The sequence below is a fragment of the Felis catus genome, chromosome B1, assembly GCF_018350175.1.
Source record: "Felis catus isolate Fca126 chromosome B1, F.catus_Fca126_mat1.0, whole genome shotgun sequence".
NCBI classification, from domain to species: Eukaryota; Metazoa; Chordata; class Mammalia; order Carnivora; family Felidae; genus Felis; species Felis catus.
The window spans coordinates 119,286,115-119,305,774 of record NC_058371.1 but is presented as its reverse complement, the minus strand read 5'-3'; the positions used below and the strand labels follow the sequence as shown (position 1 = coordinate 119,305,774).

The following is a 19,660-nucleotide window of genomic DNA, read 5'->3' as shown; positions in this document are numbered from 1 at the left end:
CCGAGTCAGGGTCTATACTGAGCACAGATCCTGCTTAAAATTCTCTCTCTGCGCCTCTCTCCTGCTCACTCTTTCTCTCTCTAAAATAAAAAAATTTTTAAAAGATGGGGTCCCAGGGTGGCTCAGTCAGTTAAGGGTCTGACTCTTGGTTTCGGCTCAGGTCATGATCTCAGGGTGTCATGGGTTTAAGTCCCACGGCAGGCTCTGTGTTGCAGAGAGAGGGGCTCTCTCTCTCTCTCTCTATCTCTCTATCTCTGTGCACCTGCCCTGCTCACACTGTCTCTCTCTCAAAATAAATAAATAAACTTAAAGAGAGAAATGATAGGCAGAAATTAACAGAACGCAGAAGAAGATTAAATACAGAGATGCAGAAAAGATATTATAAGCCAAAAACACCTCAGGCATAGAGGATCAGAAAAGGGTTGTTACATTAAGAGAAGCAATGAGACTGTTAGAATATAAAGGAAGCTTTAAGTGGGACAGTCAATTGCTTACATTTTGGAAATGCTGAATTCAAATGAAAGAGGACCCTTAACAGAGATATTTTAAATATTACCTGCAAACGTGAACATGGAGCACAGCAATGTTGATGTTGAGCACCATATTCTGGTTTTATTTCTCTTTTAGCAGGCTGTTAAATAATTACCCAAAAAAAGTCATACAAAAGGGACAGAGGATTTTTTTTTTATTTAGCAATAATGGCGGTAGATATAACTGGGTTACATTCTGCTACGTGGAACGTTACTGAAATTATACTGTTTTTCCTCGTGGCTTCACAACACAATATAAGGCCAATGCCACAGCCTTGATGGCTGGTTAACACCACATGGAATAAATGATGGATCTCTGATCCTACTTGACAAATTGTAAATATACACATTCTATTGATTATAGGGAGGGGAGGGTACACATAGAAGGAAATGCAAATAAGAGAACTGACTAGGTGTAGGTGACTCCATTAAAACCACTGAACAAGACATAATTTCATGACTAATGATCAGTGGCACCATTATATACAAATCAAAACATAAATTATATATTCACTTTTACAGGACAAGGCTTTAGTCTGACAATTCTCTTACATGCAGCCTAAACAAACAAAAGATTATTCCAGAGACAGAAAGAAGGAAAGCTCAATAACTAAATAAATACAGATGTAGATATAGACACACACACATACATACCTAATGTTAAAGGGGATTTGAAATTTCTTGCTATAGGTCCAGTTATCCAAGGAGATCCATCTGTACTTAAGGTCATTAAATCTGTAGTAAGGATCCTGGTGATCAAAATCATGGCAGATGATTAAATATGCAAAAATAAATAAACATGAAATAAATTATTAACAATAGCTATTTGCCACCTAAAAATTAATGAATCCTGGGCCTAGGAGTATGCATTTGCAGGCACATCTCATCCTCAAGGTTAAAAGCTCCATCCATTTAAGAGACCATTACCCTTCCAACAAAGTTAACAACATTCACATAACCAAAATATACCAAAAAATGTTTGTTAAAAATGCCAACAAAATGCCTCAATGAAAGTTCTTAGAGATAGAAATCATATAGTTTCATTATCAATAAGAACATGTGTGGAGATTAAGACCGGCTGCCTTTGTTAAAACCAAACACAGAACCTCCGAGGTATTAGCAGAGAATGAAAGTCAGCACTTCCCGAGTGAGGCCCTCAGTCTCTCATAGCCCTGTCATCCTCGCCGTGCTCATTTCTGCCACTATCCCAGCTGGCCTCCAGGGGGAATGCTTCTCCTGTACTACCCAAACCTCGGCAAAACTCCCACTCCTTGGATTCACCTAGCATTTCCAAAGTTATTTTCCACTGAGCTTTACCAAGTGAGCACAAAAGGATCTCTGCAGAGAATACGCAGGCAGCACAGCCACCGTCACACTGACCAACTTCAGGTTGCCTACATTTTCCTAGACAAGGTCAGCAAACTACAACCCATGGGTCAAATGCAGCTCACGGCTTGATTTCGTCTGGCCAGGGAGCTAAGAATGGACATGTGTCAATAAATGAAGTTTCATTGGAGCACAACCATGCCCATTCCTTTACAAATCATATATGGCAGCTTTCATGCTATAATAGAGTTGAGGGGCACCTGGGTGGCTCAGTCGGTTGAGCGTCCAACTTTGGCTCAGGTCATGATCTCATGGTTCGTGAGTTCGAGCCCCACGTCGACAGCTCAGAGACAGCTCAGAGCCTGGAGCCTGCTTCGGATTCTGTCTCTCTCTCTCTCTCTCTCTCTCTCTCTCTCTCTGCCCCCTCCCCTGCTCACGCTCTGCCTCTCTCTCTCAAAAACAAATAAACATTAAAAATAAATATTTAATTTTTTTTTAATCGCCGAGTTGAGTAGGTGTGACTGAGGCCATTTGACCCATGAGGCCTAAAATAGTGTCCAGGCTTTTACTGAAAATGGTTGCCAATTTCTCTGCCCTAGGCGACTGGCCTGCCGGGTGTTCAGAGATACTGTTCTGGCTGAGTGTCCAGCCCCAGGTCCTTCCTTTTGTAATACTTAGGTCTTTCTTCTCCTACTCATTTTCCACCCTTTATCTCCCAGACGAGGAGGCAGAAAAGAAAGTGGTAAGTGAAGCTTTTCAGTCATCTTTCTGTGAACAACATCACAGCCACCTAGATGGAAACAGTGCGGTCTTCTCCAACTGGGACAGGGCCAAGTTGCACTGCAACTCCAGATAGAGAAAGAAAAGCCAATTTTGCCTAACTTCCACCAATGACCACGTTGGGTTAGCAATAGTCGGTTGGGCACATGCTCGGAGCACAAATCTGTAAGACATACTATAAAACAGTGGGGTGTATATCAAGATGGTGGGGTGTATATCAAGTCAGAAATTGTTCCTGACTGGAAGAAATGTTTTAATAAGCTACTAGGGGAGGGTGTAGTTGATGAGATTTAGTAACAACTGATATCGCCAAGCTGATTTTTAAGGACTGATTAACAGTGAGTTTTATCCTGTTAAATGGGCTGTGCCAGGCCCAGCCAACTTGCTTCCTTTTCTGTCTTCCCACACACACACCACTCAGCCTCTCCAATGAATAAGCATGGAATAAATATTTAAGGACACAGGTTTGAAGAGGTACCTAATCATTAGCTTGTCCATGTGTCTCCACCCAGCCTTATTTATAACTCTACACTGTGGACTTAGTCCAATACAGTTAAAAATATCATGAGAAGGAAGGTGTGAAGGCGAATGTGGTTGCAACATGTCAGCCTGCTAAGCCTTGGAGCCGGCTGATGATCTGGTTTGCAGGGCACAATTCCCCTTCCTGTCTCCCAGCCCCTTGAGGGAAACTGCCTATTGAGTTCGAGAGGGCAAGGTGCTGAGATATATTTTTTCTAGACAAACAGTGTTTAAATGTTTGTTTTTTCAGAGAGAGATAGAGAATGAGCACATGCGTGCGCAAGCAGGGTAGGAGCAGAAAGAAAGGGAGAAAGAGAATCACAAGCAGTGTCTATGCTGACGACACAGGGCCCATCCCATAAACTGTGAGATCATGACCTGAGCCAAAAACAAGAGTCAGACGCTCAACCGACTGAGCCACCCAGGCACCCCTAGACAAACAGAATTTAGAGGTTAAAATTTTTCTTTTACTTGAAAGATGCCAGTCTGAAAAGGCTACAGACTACATGATTCCAAATACATGGTGTTCTGGAGAAGGTAAAACTATGGTGACAGTAAAAAGATCAGTGGTTGCCCGGGAATAAGGGAGAGAGGGGTGAATAGGCAGAGCACAGAGGATTTTGAAGGCAGTGAAACTTCTCTAAATGATATTATAATAGTGAGTACATATCATTATACATTTGTCAAAATCCATAGAATATATAATACCAAGAGTGGATTCTAATGGAAACTATAGACTTTGGGTGATAATGACGTGTCAGTATAGATTCACTGATGATAACAAATGTACCACTCTGGTGGCGGGGGCCAGGGGGGTGTTGATAATGGGAGGGCTGTGCATGTGGGGTGGGGGTGATATATGGGAGCCGTCTGTATTTTTCTTTCAATTTTGCTGTGAACCTAAAAATGCTCCAAAAAATAAAGTCTACTAACAAAAGTTCCTCTTACCAAGGGAAAATATTTTAACCTCCCTAAAATAAAGGTTGCAGAAGCTTATATTATCTTTCTAATCATTATTCCAAATGCTAAGCAACCAACTTAATTTGATTCTAGAATGGTTTGACTCCCTTCGTTCATAAGCTCCTCAATGGTAGCTGTTCTTCTGGTCCTTTCGCTTAATTTGCAGTACTTTAACTCATTGCCATGTCTTCTGAACAAGGGACGCTTTTTGTGGGAGGGCTCAACTTCAACTCTGATGAGCAGACTCTGGAAGACCACTTCAGTAGGTTTGGTCCTATTTCTGAGGGGGTCATTGTCAAGGGCCGCGAGATTCAGCGATTCTGGGGTTTTGGTTTTACCACCTTCACCAGTCCAGAGCATGCCTCAGATGCCATGGGAGCCATGAATGGAGAGTCTCTGGATGGTCGCCAGATCTGTGTGGATCACCTGGGCAAGTTAGCCAGGGGAACTGGAGGCGGTGCCTTTGGGGCCCACGGGCGTGGTTGCAGCTACTCTAGAGGTGGTAGGGACCAGAGCTATGGGAGTGGCAGATATGACAGCGGCCTGGAGGATATGGATATGGATATGGAAGGCCCAGAGACTGGTGGTAGAAGCCGGGTGGTTATGACCACTACTCAGGAGCAAACGACAGAGACAATTTGAACCTCCAAGTTCAGGCATGTGCATCTAATGTGGTAGCTACACAAGGAATAAAACTTCTGATCCCGGATCATCCTTCCAAATGGCTGTACTTATAAAGATTTTTGGAGCTGCGCTGAAACATCTGTGTTAGTGCATCAACTTCTATTTTTAAACTGAGCTCCCAAGGTAGCTTGTTAAAGACCTTTTAGAAAGCTTCATGTGTTTTTTAAAAATCTTCTCCCACTTAAAGACAAATCCTAGGACATTTATTGAGTTTGGGTGTTTTCCTTTTACCACGTTTTTAGTTTGGGCTCTCAGGATTACTGATTCTGGCAAAAAAAAAAAAAAAAAGTTTGGCCAGAGTGCTTTTTAAAAAAAATAATAATAATAATGTACACTTAGAGACATTTTAAGAGCCTGTACACAATGTTTATCATGACCAGGAAGCAATTTCCAAATGCAACTACAAGAAATCAAGAATATGATTAGAGGTGTTTTTTAATTCAAGGTCACCATCTTAACTACATATAAGTTTCTTTAAAAAATGACATTTGTGAATGTCATTTTTTTTTAATACTGGAAGAAAAAAAAATACTCTATTGTGTCTTATCCAGCATCCAGGATATCCTTCACGGAACTTATTAAAAAGTTGAAACCTGGGGGTGCCTGGGTGGCTCAGTCAGTTAAGCGCCCAACTCTTGGTTTCGGCTTAGGTCATGATCTCACGGTTCGTTAGTTCTAGCCCCACATGGGGCTTCTCAATGACAGCGCAGAGCCTGCTCTCTCTCTCCCTCTCTCTCTCTGCCCCCACCCCACCCCACCCCCCGCTCATGCTCACTCTCTCTCTTTCTCTCTCATTATAAATAAATAAATAAACTTTAAAAAGGTGGAACCTGAAAACAAACAAAAATTAAATAAAATAAAGCTAACAGCAGTTCAGTGTTACACCTGATGACTAAGAAACCACGTAAGTCACTGAGTTGTTAGGCAAACCCACAAACCCTAAAAAACAACAGAAGTATCATTTGTTAACCGAGATAGCCACTCACATGCTTTTGTCTTCATAACCAACACATGCAGTACATTTATAGAGAAAGAAACGAAAGTTCCAAAAGATTCCACTCCTGAGGTCCCCCAACTAAGCAGTACATCCAGGAACTAAATCAAGGCAGTCTAACATTTTTTCAACTATTCTACAATGCCTCATGCCAAATACACCTACACTTTTATACCAGATGATCACAGCAACAATAGCTGATAGCTACCCTAGTGCCCATGACCCAATGGAACAGGTATTATCTTCATTCCCCTTTACTAACAACGAGTCCAAAGCTCAAAGTCAAATGGCTATGAAGTGGTGCAGCACTGATTCAGACCCAAGACATCTGGCTCCAGAGTCCACACACTCAATCATTCCCCAATACTGCCATTAATGTCACAAACGTCGTCAACAGTTACAAAGTCAGTGCTACTACCAAGTGGGAACCAGGGGATAAACATGCTATGTAGGGCTGGTTATTTATCATTGCCATTTACCATACCTGCTGTACATCAACAGACTATATGGCCCCACGCCATGCAAACAACATTATCCGTCCCATTTTCTCTGTAAGCTTCTGAACTTCATCTATTACATCCATTTAGAGATACATAAATTCCTTAACCAGGTATAGCGTTTCCACTCCCTAGTTCTGCTTCAATCCAATGCCTGATTCCATCCCAGACATAATTACTTCAAATGGAGTTAAATACAGAAAAGGAAGTCTTCGCAACTATTTCACACACAGATATATCCTTGGACACTTAGGCAAAAAAAATAAATAAAGTTTAAGAAAACATTCATTTAAAAATAAGCAAAAGTAACCAATATATTAAGATACACAGATATTTGGGAGCGTCTGGGTGGTTCAGTCAGCTAAGCATCTGACTCTTGGTTTCAGCTCAGGTCATGATCTCACAGTTTCGTGAGTTTGAGCCCCATGTTGGGCTCTGCATTGTCAGTGCAGAGCCTGCTTGGGATTCTCTCTCTCTCCCTCTCTCTGCCCCTCCCCCACTCGTGCTGTCTCTCTCTCTCTCAAAATAAATAAACTTTTAAAAAAGATACACAGATATATAAAACCTTAATTTGTAAAAAGCAAGAAAGTGATAACTCAGAATAGCGGTTACCTTAGGGGGAGGCAAGTGATAGGATTGGGAGAGGCAAGGTAACTGCAATAGTGTTGGCAATGTGCAGGTTCATAAACTGGATGGCAGGTGCATGGGTCTTCATTTAATCATAGGCTTTAAAAGTCACAAATGCACATGTGCATAAAACTTTCCATGTACTAGATACCATATAATAAAAAGAAAAAGAAGAAAAGACTTTCATAGGAAGCTGATCTACCCTAACCCACAAAGGGATATTGATTTGTTCCATTCAGAAGAAGCTGCACTCTCCAAACTTGTTTACCCATTGTCAAAATGAGCTCAGCTATGATTCTTACTTCAGCAGCTTCACATATACAAGAGATCCCAAATCCATAAGTCAAAATATGTTTTTAAGTTGATTTATTTTGAGAGCAAGAAAGTACACATGCGAGCAAGGAGAGGGGCAGAGAGAGAGAGGAGAGACTTCCAAGCAGGCTCCGCGTGCTATCAGCATAAAGCCCAACGTGGGGCTCCAACTCACGACCCTGGGATCATGACCTGCACTGAAATCAAGAGTCGGACGCGTTATTAACCGACTGAGCCATCTAAGCACCCTCATAAGTCAAAACATTTTGATTGGCCTTAATGTTATTTTTGCTTAAAATCCTTAAACTAGTAAATACTGCTTCACATCTAACACAGCTCTAGGTAAGAAGGGGTTGTGAGTTAAGGAAACTCCTTATTTTCTGACCAAAGAGTATTAAAAGGGGAATTTAAAAGGAGAAACAAAATGATTTTCTTAGCCCACTCCACAGTGCAGGGTAGAACTCATGAAAGGTTAGCATAAATGCCTGGAGAGAGATTCTTGACTGACATGAGGGTCAGAGGAGTTGGAAATCACACTTGCTCAGGAGCAAGGGTGGGCAGTTGAACAGCTGCGCAGCCATAGTTCTTGCCTCTGGGACGAAGCTAGGGGTGTGGATGGAGCTGACAGGTAAGAGCAGCAGTGGAGAGCAATCTTGTTCACATGAGTTCAAGCCCTAGCTTAGCCCTAATACCTGTGGGAGCTTGTGAAGCTCATACAACACCCCTATACTTCTGTTTTCTCAGTTCTAGAACAGAGATAATAATAGTACCTCCCAGGATCAGGATGAACATTGCAAGAGGTAACATGTGGAAGGTGCTCAGAACCATTCATTACTCATAGCAAGCATTCAACAAATGATAGCTGTCATTACTGTTATACATACGGATCTGAAATGACTTCTATGAGATGTCAAGTGAAAGAAAAAAGTCAGTACCAAACAACATACATAGAATGCTATCCTTTATGAAGGGAAATACAGATAACTCTATATGTATATAGACATATATCATAAGATACATGAATATACACAAGAATCTGGTTAACTGTCGTTGTTTCCGTAGAAGGGAACTAGAAAACTAGGAGACAGGGACGGAAGAATACTTGCTTTGATTATGTTTCTCACCTGTAATTTTTTTTTCTTCTTTTTTTTTTTTTTTTTTTTTGACAAAGACATCATGCACACAAGCAGGGGAGGGGGAAGAGGGAGGAGAGAGAGAGAGAGAGAGAGAGAGAGAGAGAGAGAGAGACTGAATCTAATGCAGGCTCCATGCCCAGGCCAGAGCCTGATCCCAGGCTTGATTTCATGACCATGAGATCATGACCTGAGCTGAAATCAAGAGTCAGACACTTAACCGACTTAGCCACCCAGGTGCCCCCTACCTTCAAATTTTTTTTATCATTACAGTTAACCCTCAGGGGTACAATTAACAGTAAGTGCTCCTAAACCCTGCATGGTCAAAAATCTGATTAACTTTTGGCTCCCCAAAAACTTAACTACTAATAGCCTACTATTGACCAGAAACTTTACCAATAACATAATTAACATATTGTGTATGTTATATGGATTATATACTGTATTCTTACAATAAACTAGGCTAGAGAAAAGAAAATGTTGTTAAGAAAATCATAAGGAAAACACATTTATAGTATTGTGCTGTATTTACTGAAAAAAATTCATGTGTAAATTCAAACCCACGTTGTTCAAGCATCAATTGTATTTCCTTAATCTGTTTCTAAAATCAGTTGACCTCTTTTTTAAAAAGAAAACAATAAGCGAGGTTGATAACAGTACAAATGACTTGGCCAGAATGGTTGTAAGATGTTGTTGTAGGCTGGACCTACAAGTTGCACAAGTTGCAACATATGTGAGAAGAAACAAAAATGGCACCAAAATTCCAGGCCTCATTTACTGAGAAAATGTTGGTGCTCTTATTAGAAATAGGTAGAGGCGCCTGGGTGGCTCAGTCGGTTAAGCATCTGACTTCAGCCTAGGTCATGATCTCATGGTTTGTGGGTTTGAGCCCCACATTGGACTCTGTGCTGACAGCTCAGAGTCTGGAACCTGTTTCAAATTCTGTGTCTCCCTCCCTCTCTCTCTCTCTCTCTCTCTCTCTCCCTCTCTGTCTCTCTCTCTCTGCCCTTTCCCCACTTGTGCTCTCCCATTCTCTCTCTGTCTCAAAAATAAATAAGTAAACATAAAAAAAAAAGGAGATAGATAAAAGAAGAAAAACTAAGGATTGGGAGAGTTGAGAGAAGAGGTATCTGCATATATCGAGTTTCAATACTCCATGAAGACATTCAGGTAGAAGAGTGGAGCCAAATCTCCAGACACAAATCAGGAGGACAGAGTTAGAGATGAAGGCACCAGACCAGTTGTGGCACAGAGGTAATGGCTGAAACTAAGAGACTTCTGAGTCACAGAGAATAAGGAAGTGATGTGTGCACTGACCCTCAGGAATTATTGCATTTATCAAGAACTTCTGGCAAATGGGATGCTTCTAGTGATATATTTTGAACAGTAGTATGCTGTGCTCATCACTGTGTTTACTGGACATCTTTAAATTAAAACAGTAATTATTCTCTTTGCTTACTATTTATTCTTGCCAACAGGCAGCGTGGGCCATGAAAAGATGCGGGTTGAATCCTTGTCCCACCATTTATTAGATGCATGCTCTTAGGCCATAACTTGTGTGAGCCTCAGTCAGTATAAGTAATGATACCTTCTCCACAGGGTTGCGGTGGGAATTATGTGAACAGGTGCACCTGAAAGGGTCAAAGAGAGTGCACTGCACATGGAAAATATTAATTATTACATGCAGATGAATTTCACAGTCTAGGTTGACTATATACACCTATGGGTGATGAAGACCAGCCAGCCTAAAGATTGAACTCTCAGATGATGCTTTGATTCCCAGTGTTGGGCCATGAGAAGCAAATCCTCCTATGCCCCAAATACACCTGACAAGGCATCAAACGAAGAAGCATGTGTCCAGGTTTAAGGATCAGGATTTTCTTTTTTGCTTTTTAAGTTTACTTATTTGAGATAGAGAGCACGAGCAGGGGAAAGGCAGAGAAAGAAGGAGAGAGAGGATCCCAAGCAGGCTCTGCTCTGTGCTGTCAGTGCAGAGCTGGACGCAGGCCTTGAACCTACAAATTGTGAGACAAGAGTGGGGGTGTTCAACTGAGCAACCCAGGCACTCCAAGAATCAGGATTTTCTAAAGTTATCTTTAAAAAAAAAAAGGATTGGGGCACCTGGGTGGCTCAGTCAGTTAAGCGTCTGACTTCGAGCCCACATCAGGCTCTGTGCTGACAGCTCAGAGCCTGGAACCTGCTTCGGATTCTGTGTTTCCCTCTCTTGCTCTCTGCCCCTCCCCCACTGTGCTCTCTTTATCTCTCAGAAATAATAAATGAATAAACTTAAAAAAAAAGGCTTAAAAAATAAAAGAAAAAAGGCTTAAAAACCTTGTGATTTTCTCTTCCTCAAAACTGAATGACTATTTCTGCTCAAATTTAAACTTCAAATGCAGAGTCCTTAGCTAATTTATCTCCTCAATGCCACACGTTGTTTAAGCAGTCGAACTTCTAGAAACCCTATAGATCTTTAAATGATTCCTTTCCTAAAAGATTTTGAAATCACTTCACATAAAATGGTCCAATAAAACCACGTATCCCATTTTTAAGTCTTTTGTAGAAGGTGAGTATGGCAACCAGAAAAAGTACCTCTTCTTTAAAAATAAATTTATGTTTGGCCATTCTGGACCATCATTGTGACATCTCCTTCTCTGAAACACAACAAAAATATTAAAATGGTGATAATGGTATTATAGTTTGAGACCCACAGTGAAATGTTTGAGAATGAAATGATGTGATACCTGGGACTGCTTCAAGTAAGGGGTAGTATAATGACTAGACAAAGAAACGAAATGGACTATGCTGAAGCCAGGTGATGGGTAAATGGGGGTTCATTGAGTTACTTTTTATTTGTTTGAAATTCACCATAACAAAAAGCTTTAGAAGTATATTCACATGGCAATTGCCTCTTGGCTACTTTCTGAGTACAAGAATATACAAAATCTTCTTCTCTGAACATCTGTCCCAGTTACATTATGAAGGATAGAAGGCAGTAATAAAATTTAGAGAAAAAGTTCTAAGCATTTGGTGTCTACCATTTTTTAGTACATGTAGATATTCATATATTTATAATATATTTTCTTCTATTTTTAAGTGTAGATTTAAGTGTAGAACACATCTTCAAAATGGAATCTATATAGTTATTAAAAATTATTCTAGATCTATATTTATGGACACTTGTGGATGGAGAAAGATGTTCACCATATATTTTAAATGAAGAAGTACTTACAAAACTATTTCAGAAATTGATTTAATTTTTGTATTATTGTATTTGTACATACTTAGAAAAATCTGGAAAGATACACATGAAAAATTTTACAGTGATTACTCCTGCTTTGTAGTATGCTTTTCATTATTTTTTCCTTGTTCTTTATATTTTATATTTTTGTGCATCAATTTTGTTGTTGTTGTTCAATAAGCATTAAATATTTGGAGTGCCTGGGTGGCTCAGTAGGTTAAATGTCTGACTTCGGCTCAGATCATGATTTCGCAGCTCATGAATTTAAGCCCTGCATCGGATTCTGTGTTGATAGCTCAGAGCCTGGATCCTGCTTCAGATTCTGTGTCTCCCTCTGTCTCTCTGCCCCACCTTGCTCATGCTCTATCTCTCCCTCTCTTTCTCAAAAATAAACATTTAAAACAATTTTTTTAAGCATTAAATATTTATAATGCTTTAAAAAGTAATTTTAAAAGAGGGAATGAGAAAAGTATCAGTATATGAGAATTTCATACATGAAAAACTAATGTTTTATATCAATGAACAAAAGAGAAATTGTTAAATTATGGGATATAAAAAACTAACCATTTGAAAAAAATTCAAATGGATAATATTTTAAATATGAAAAGGAATTATAAAGTTACAAAAAAAGAAATATTTGTAAATATTTATTTAATTGAGAGAGAGGGAATTACTTTCAAAGCATAATATCAAACAAAGAAACAATCATAAAAGGAAAAAACTTTATAAGCTTTCAATATATAAAACTTTAAAACATCTATGCGATAAAATAAATCATTAATGAAGGGGACATTTTTGAAAATATGTAACAAATAAAGAGGTCTAACAAATCTATATTTTAAAAGATTAATAGCTAATAGAAAAATAAAGAACATGAATAAGTAACCGCAAATCACCAATAAACATGATAAAAATTGTTCAACCTTACTACAAAGTAAATTGTTCTTGTCTTTTATTTTTTAAACATTTTTTAATGTTTATTTATTTTTGAGAGACAGAGAAACAGCGAGAATGGGGAGAGGCAGAGAGCGAGACACAGAATCTGAAGCAGGCTCCAGGCTCCGAGCTGTCAGCACAGAGCGCAAAGCTGGGCTTAAACTCGCGAACTGTTGAGATCATGACCTGAGCCGAAGTTGGCCGCTCAACTGACTGAGCCACCCAGGTGCCCCTGCTTCTGCTTTTTAAAATAATATCCAAATCTAGCACTTAAAATGAGCACTGGGATAAAATGATAATGGGAGCATAAAACTGTTACAATTTTTATTGAAAAAAAACTGAGAAGTACCTATTATAACACTAAAAATGTGCATACCCTTTGAATCAGCAATCGCACTTCTAAGAATTGTCTAAGAAAATAAGGATATACACCAACTAAAATTTAGCTAAAAGGATCTTCACCAAAAAGAATAGAAAAAAATCAAGTAAGATAACAATCCAACAGTAAGTGACTGATTATAAATGGTAGCAAACGTACACAATGAAATAAAAAAGAGCCATTAAATATGGTTTGTTAGAAATATGTTTATTGTATGTAAAACTATCAAAAACACTCTATACAAAAAAGTTGTTAAAATGTAAATAATTATCAAAAGTGTATACAGACAGAAAAATTCTGAATGGATATAGTACATTTAAAAATTTTAATAGTTATCTCTGAAAGCCAGGTTTCCAAGTTTTCTTCTTCTTACTACCTATATTTTCTAATTTTGGCACAGACTCTCTAATTTGAGAGTATCTTTTATTTATTTTTTTTTTAATTTTTTTTTTTCAACGTTTATTTATTTTTGGGACAGAGAGAGACAGAGCATGAACAGGGGAGGGGTAGAGAGAGATGGAGACACAGAATCAGAAACAGGCTCCAGGCTCCGAGCGATCAGCCCAGAGCCTGACGCGGGGCTCGAACTCCTGGACCATGAGATCGTGACCTGGCTGAAGTCGGACGCTTAACCAACTGCGCCACCCAGGCGCCCCGAGAGTATCTTTTATTTAAAAAGGAAAAAAAAAAAAGCTTTTCAAACTTGCGCTACTGAGGAACTGAATAGGAAAGCTGAGACCTTTCCTAACAAGAGTCCCCTTATCTAAGCACTTATATCTTATCATCTGCCTCACAAGAATGTGACCTCCTACAAAATAGGAACTGAGTCTTACTCATTTCTTTTTTACTGTAATGCATACTTTAGTGTGTGGTACAATAGTAGGCTGAATGAATGAATGATAACCTTTAACAGGAAGCTCAAAAGACTCTCCAAGACACCTAAGATTTAGATTCTGTATAGGAAATACAGTCACCTATGAAACACCCATGCTGGCCACAGGAGCCTCTCAGTAAATATGAATTCCATTTAATCAACTGTTCAGACCGAAAAATCCTGAACTTTTCCTTGACTCCTCTTTCACACCTTATGCCCAATCCATCAACAAATCAAACTGAAATAATCCTACTGGTTCTACATTTAAATGTGTTCTCACGGCACCTGGCTGGCTCAGAGAGCTAAGCATCTGACTCTTGATTTTGGCTCAGGGCATGATCTCACTGTTTGTGGGTTCGAGCCCCACATCGGGCTCTGAGCTGACAGTGCAGAGCCTGCTTGGGATTTTCTCTCTCCTACTCTCTCTGGCCCTCCCCCATACTCTCTCTTTTAAAATAAACTTACAAAAAATATATACATATATATACATACACACATATATATACATATATATGTATACACACACACACACACATATATATAAAATGTATTCTCACAATCCTCAAAAAACTAAAAACAGAACTACCCTATGACCCAGCAATTGCACTACTAGGCATTTATCCACGGGATACAGGTGTGCTGTTTCGAAGGGACACATGCACTATCAACATGTTTATAATAGCACTATCAACAATAGCCAAAGTATGGAAAGAGCCCGAATGTCCATCGATGGATGAATGGGTAAAGAAGGTGTGGTATATATATACAATGGAGTATTTACTCGGCAATCAAAAAGAATGAAATCTTGGGGCGCCTGGGTGGCGCAGTCGGTTAAGCGTCCGACTTCAGCCAGGTCACAATCTCGCGGTCCATGAGTTTGAGCCCCGCGTCGGGCTCTGGGCTCATGGCTCGGAGCCTGGAGCCTGTTTTGGATTCTGTGTCTCCCTCTCTCTCTGCCCCTCCCCGCTCATGCTCTGTCTCTCTCTGTCGCAAAAATAAATAAACGTTGAAAAAAAAATTAAAAAAAAAAAGAATGAAATCTTGCCATTTGCATCTACGTGGATGGAACTAGACAGTATTATGCTAAGTGAAATTAGTCAGAGAAAGACAAAAATCATATGACTTCACTCATATGAGGACTTTAAGAGACAAAACAGATGAACATAAGGGAAGGGAAACAAAAATAATATAAAAACGGAGGGGGACAAAACAGAAGAGACTCATAAATATGGAGAACAAACTGAGGGTTACGGGAAGGGGTTGTGGGAGGGGGGGATGGGCTAAATGGAATCTACTCCTGAAATCTAAGGAATCTACTCCTGAAATCTACTAAGGAATCTACTCCTGAAATCACTGTTGCACTATATGCTAACTAATTTGTATATAAATTTAAAAAAATAAAAAATAAAACAAGTTATGAAATGCAAAAAAAAAAAATGTCTACACTCATACAAGCCACATGTGTAAACAGATAAACTAAGATTCTACACCAAGAAAAAAAAAATGTGTTCTCCCAAGATTTCTCACCAGTTTGCTGCTGCCACCTTGGTCCAAGCAGGAAGTTATCTCCTGTCCATTCAAAAGTAATAGTCCTGTACTTAGTGTCCATGCTTTCATTCTGCGGCAGTCTTCACATAGCCAGAATGATTTTCTAATAGGCAGATCCATTCATGCAAGTCTAAGCTCAAAACTCCCAATAAAGTCCCATCATATGCAGAATAAAATCCAAGGTGTTTCCCATAGTTTACAAGCCCTGCATGGTCCGCCCTTGATGCCTTCTTTGAACACATTCCCTTTCTCTCTGGCTTACACTGGCCAGCTCACTAATCCTGGAACATGTCGAGCATGCTTCCACCTCAAGGCCTCTCCCCTCTCCACTCCAGCCTTTTTTCCCTCTTTGCTGAGAATGCACTTCTTCTTAAAACAGACCTTATCAAAAAGATCTCTGTTTAAAAGTCACTTTATCGGGGCGCCTGGGTGGCGCAGTCGGTTAAGCGTCCGACTTCAGCCAGGTCATGATCTCACGGTCCGTGAGTTCGAGCCCCGCATCGGGCTCTGGGCTGATGGCTCGGAGCCTGGAGCCTGTTTCCGATTCTGTGTCTCCCTCTCTCTGCCACTCCCCCATTCATGCTCTGTCTCTCTCTGTCCCAAAAATAATAAATAAAAAAAAAAAGTCACTTTATCAAAATGGCTATCTTTAACCACTTTATTTTAATAGGAATCCTTCCCAACCAGCCTCCTACGCTCCCTTCCTTTAATCGGCTTTATTTCTCTTAGGTGCACCACCTGACATTATGTTACCTATTAATTTGCTTATTGTCTATCTCCTCCACTAGAATGTCTATTGGCACAGAGTTTGTTTCTTCACCACTCAATTTCAAGCACTTTGAATAGTGCCTGCTATGTTGGAAGTACTAAATAAATACTTATGAGATAATTAGGTAAATGAATAAGTAAATGACTTTGGCAAGATATGTTTCAAGTTCTTGTGTAAACACAGTATGGGGGCCACTGCCTGCTCTAAACTATAGAATATTTCCTGAGGGCCAACACCAAAAAAGGATGGTAATGTTGTAATAAAGCAGGTGGAATAAAAGTAGCATATTATTCAGTAATAATACTGATGTTGCTGATGATTAGGCTTGGAGTTCTCCAATTCCCAAAAGCCTTCCCCATTTCTCATCCCACTACCATTTAAAACCCACATCCAGGGGCGCCTGGGTGGCTCAGTAGGTTGAGCGACCGACTTCGGCTCAGGTCGTGATCTCACGGTCCATGAGTTCGAGCCCCGCGTCGGGCTCTGTGCTGATAGCTCAGAGCCTGGAGCCTGTTTCTGATTCTGTGTCTCCCTCTCTCTCTCTGACCCTCCCCCACTCATGCTCTGTCTCTCTCTGCCTCAGAAATAAATAAACATTAAAATAATTTTAAAAAATAAAAAAATAAAAATAAAACCCACATCCAGGGGCGCCTAGGTGGCTCAGTCAGTTGAGCATCCAACTTCAGCCCGTGGTTCGTGGGTTCGAGCCCCACATCAGACTCTGTGCTGACAGCTCAGAGCCTGGAGCTTGCTTCAGATTCCGTCTCCCTCTCTCTTTCTCTCTCTGCCCCTACTCTGCTTGTGCTCTCTCTCTCTCTCTTAAAAATAAATAAGCAGGGGCACCTGGGTGGCTCAGTTGGTTAAGTGTTCGACTTCTGCCTAGGTCATGATCTCGCCATTCCCAAGTTCGAGCCCTGTGTTGGACTCTGTGCTGACAGCTCAGAGCCTGGAACCTGTTTCAGATTCTGTGTCTCCCTGTCTCTGTCTCTCTCTCTCTCTCTCTCTCTCTGCCCCTCCCCCACTCACACTCTCTCTCTCAAAAATAAAATAAACATTAAAAAAATTTAATAAATAAATGAACATTTAAAATAAATAAAACCCACATCCACCTTACTAAACTTAAAGTTCTTCTACGAATTTGAAATATTTGGCAAACAATGTAAATTATTTTCAGGAGGAAAAGTCAGTTATTTCACACTGTGAGCAACCTCCTTCTCATTAGCTGGTAACCAAACATTGTTTCTTAATATGTAGCCTCATAAAATGGAACAATCAACCTACTTGCTAAAACCACTATTTCCCATTGCCTTAATGTTATCAGTGAAATGAGGCAAGGAGAGACCCTGCCAAATAGACACAGGAATTCTCAAGATATATGAGTGAAGGCTCAGGGTACCAAGGTAGGCTGTGGTCTATGTCACAAGCAGTTTGTTAACTAAAAATAGTGGAAGTACCTAAATTTGAGAATTACTTGTTTTAAAAAATAAACTGGACTGTGGTCAGTGTCATTCATTTACAACATTCACTTCCTTTCTGATACATATTTCTTGAAAAAAAGCCAACGTGTACCAGATCATAAATTTTGCATAACCCCAGTTGACAATCGCGTCATTTAAGTACACTGTTAATGACACTCCTGAAAGTCAATCACAGTGCTTCAAAAACAATTTTTCAAAACACTGCGGTAAGAGTAGCACAGTTGAGAATCCAGGCTACGGAATGGAGTCAGGCCAGCCTGGGCTAGATTTCTACTTCTGCCACTTAATTGTTGTGTGATCTTAGGTAAATCCTCTAACTTCTCTCGGCTCCATAACTCCATATCATCCATAAAATGCAAATAAATCTACTCTGTAGAGTTGTTATGGGGACTGGGACAACGCGTCAAGTACATCTTGTCCCAGGTAAACACGATTGAAAGATATTCATCAAGTACATCTTTTCCCAAGCAAAAACGATTTTAATTTTTTAAACGTTTTTATTTATTTTTGAGAGAGAGCAAGAGCAAGCAGAGGGAGGGGTGGAGAGAGAGGGGGACAGAGGATCTGAAGTGGGCTCTGTGCTGGGCTCGAACTCACCAACTATGAGATCATGATTTGAGCCCCCCAGGCGACCCTCTATCAGAGCAAGAACAATTAAAGAATGCGAAAGCCACATGCAGCTGACGGAACCATAAAAACAGCAGAGGGTGGAAAAGTTGTTTGCAAACCTCTGCACACAACAAACCTCTTGTCCTCAACAAGTGGTCTATAAATTGGAGCAACTAAGACACACTCACACACGCATCACATGCCCTAAGAAACATCTTTCTTCATATCCCAATCAGCCTTAAAAATTATTTAGCCTTTACACTAGCACTAGTAATCCAACCTTACACTTACTTGTACATCTCATTCTCCTCACCCTACATGCTGCATCATTCCCAAATCTGACTCCCTGAGGCCTACAAGCAAAAGAGAAAAACTGAGGCATTACTCAATATAGTTAACAGTTGGCAAAACTATCGTCCCCTGAAGTGTCCACACAGTAAAACAGGAATCCCCTGCCTTATGCTTTGTCAGTAACAGGACCTTTCTACACACTCTTCAGTGGAGAGTTATGGCAATAGGAAAACCGCCAGTAGAAACACTGTTTGCCCTGTACGAACTTCCGCTTTCCAGAATCATCGACGTGCCTGACTGGCTCCGTCTTATTTCCACCAAGCCCGGAAGCCAACGGTGCTCTCTGCCAACAGAAGGCAAACTGCTTCAGCATTTCCCTGCCACAGACCAGAAGAGGCAAAAGTAAAGTTAGATCTAAACCCGGGGAACAAAGCCCAAGGCTTGGGGGCTGCCAAGCGGTTCCTTGGCCCGTCTCACCACGAGGGGCACGAGGTGCTGGCTCCGGCGGGGCGGCCGCACGCAGTACCTGGATGAGGCCCCGCTGGAACAGGGCGCTGTGCACGCAACCCGGGACCCTCCCCGGCAGCTCCAGCGAGCCGTTCCCGCTGCGGATCCTCCAGCTTCCCCGCAAGCTGAGGCTGCGGGCTGCGGCAGTGGGCCCCGCCCCGCACAGGGCGAGCAGCAGAAGCAGGCGGAGGCGCATACCGCGAGCAGCAGCCACGATCCCCAGCCAGGAGGCCGCGGAAGCACGGGTCCCCTCGGAAGAGGCGGGGGCTCTGGCGCTCCCCCGCCCGGGCCCCGCCCCCAGGTCAGCTGAGCTGCGGGGACCCGCCCCGGCTCCCGCGGCTACGCGGGTGGGCGGAGAGCGCAGATCCCCTGCAGAGCTGCAGAAGCCGGTCCTGGGCTGGTACCTCTGCAGTCTGAGCACTGCTCCGCGCTTTTACCTGCCGCTTCGGTGTCTTAACGAGAGGCGAGAACTGTGCACGGTAATTGGGACACCCAGTTTCCTGGGCACAAAGTGGCGCGCAAAGCCTCGGAAAGCTCAAGAACACAGAGTAGGATGACAAGACACAGCTAGAGAGGCTCCTGACTGCTTCAGAGAACCGAAACACCGAGACACTCACCACCTCATTCCCCCCAAACTTCCCCAGACGCTCATCCACGCTGCAGGTGTCT

At 41.3% G+C, this 19,660-nt stretch overlaps 1 protein-coding gene and 1 pseudogene across 5 annotated transcripts in view; one reads left to right on the top strand and one right to left on the bottom strand.

Moving 5' to 3' along the window:
• MANBA (mannosidase beta) overlaps positions 1-19,257 on the bottom strand; it is a 113,206-nt gene extending 93,949 nt beyond the window's left edge. For 2 of the 5 annotated variants that reach the window (XM_045056050.1, XM_045056049.1), the window contains exons 1-2: positions 19,011-19,255; positions 1,185-1,279 (exon numbers count right to left, since the gene is read on the bottom strand). In XM_045056050.1, coding sequence (XP_044911985.1) covers positions 1,185-1,279; positions 19,011-19,187 — 272 coding nt within the window. In that variant the 5' untranslated portion in view covers positions 19,188-19,255. Of the gene's footprint in view, positions 1-1,184; positions 1,280-9,821; positions 10,212-19,010 lie in introns of those variants that run through there. The other 3 variants (XM_023252901.2, XM_045056051.1, XR_006596905.1) reach the window with 3 other exon arrangements.
• LOC109499046 lies at positions 4,258-4,972 on the top strand (annotated as a pseudogene).
• Positions 19,258-19,660: the final 403 nt, after the last annotated feature.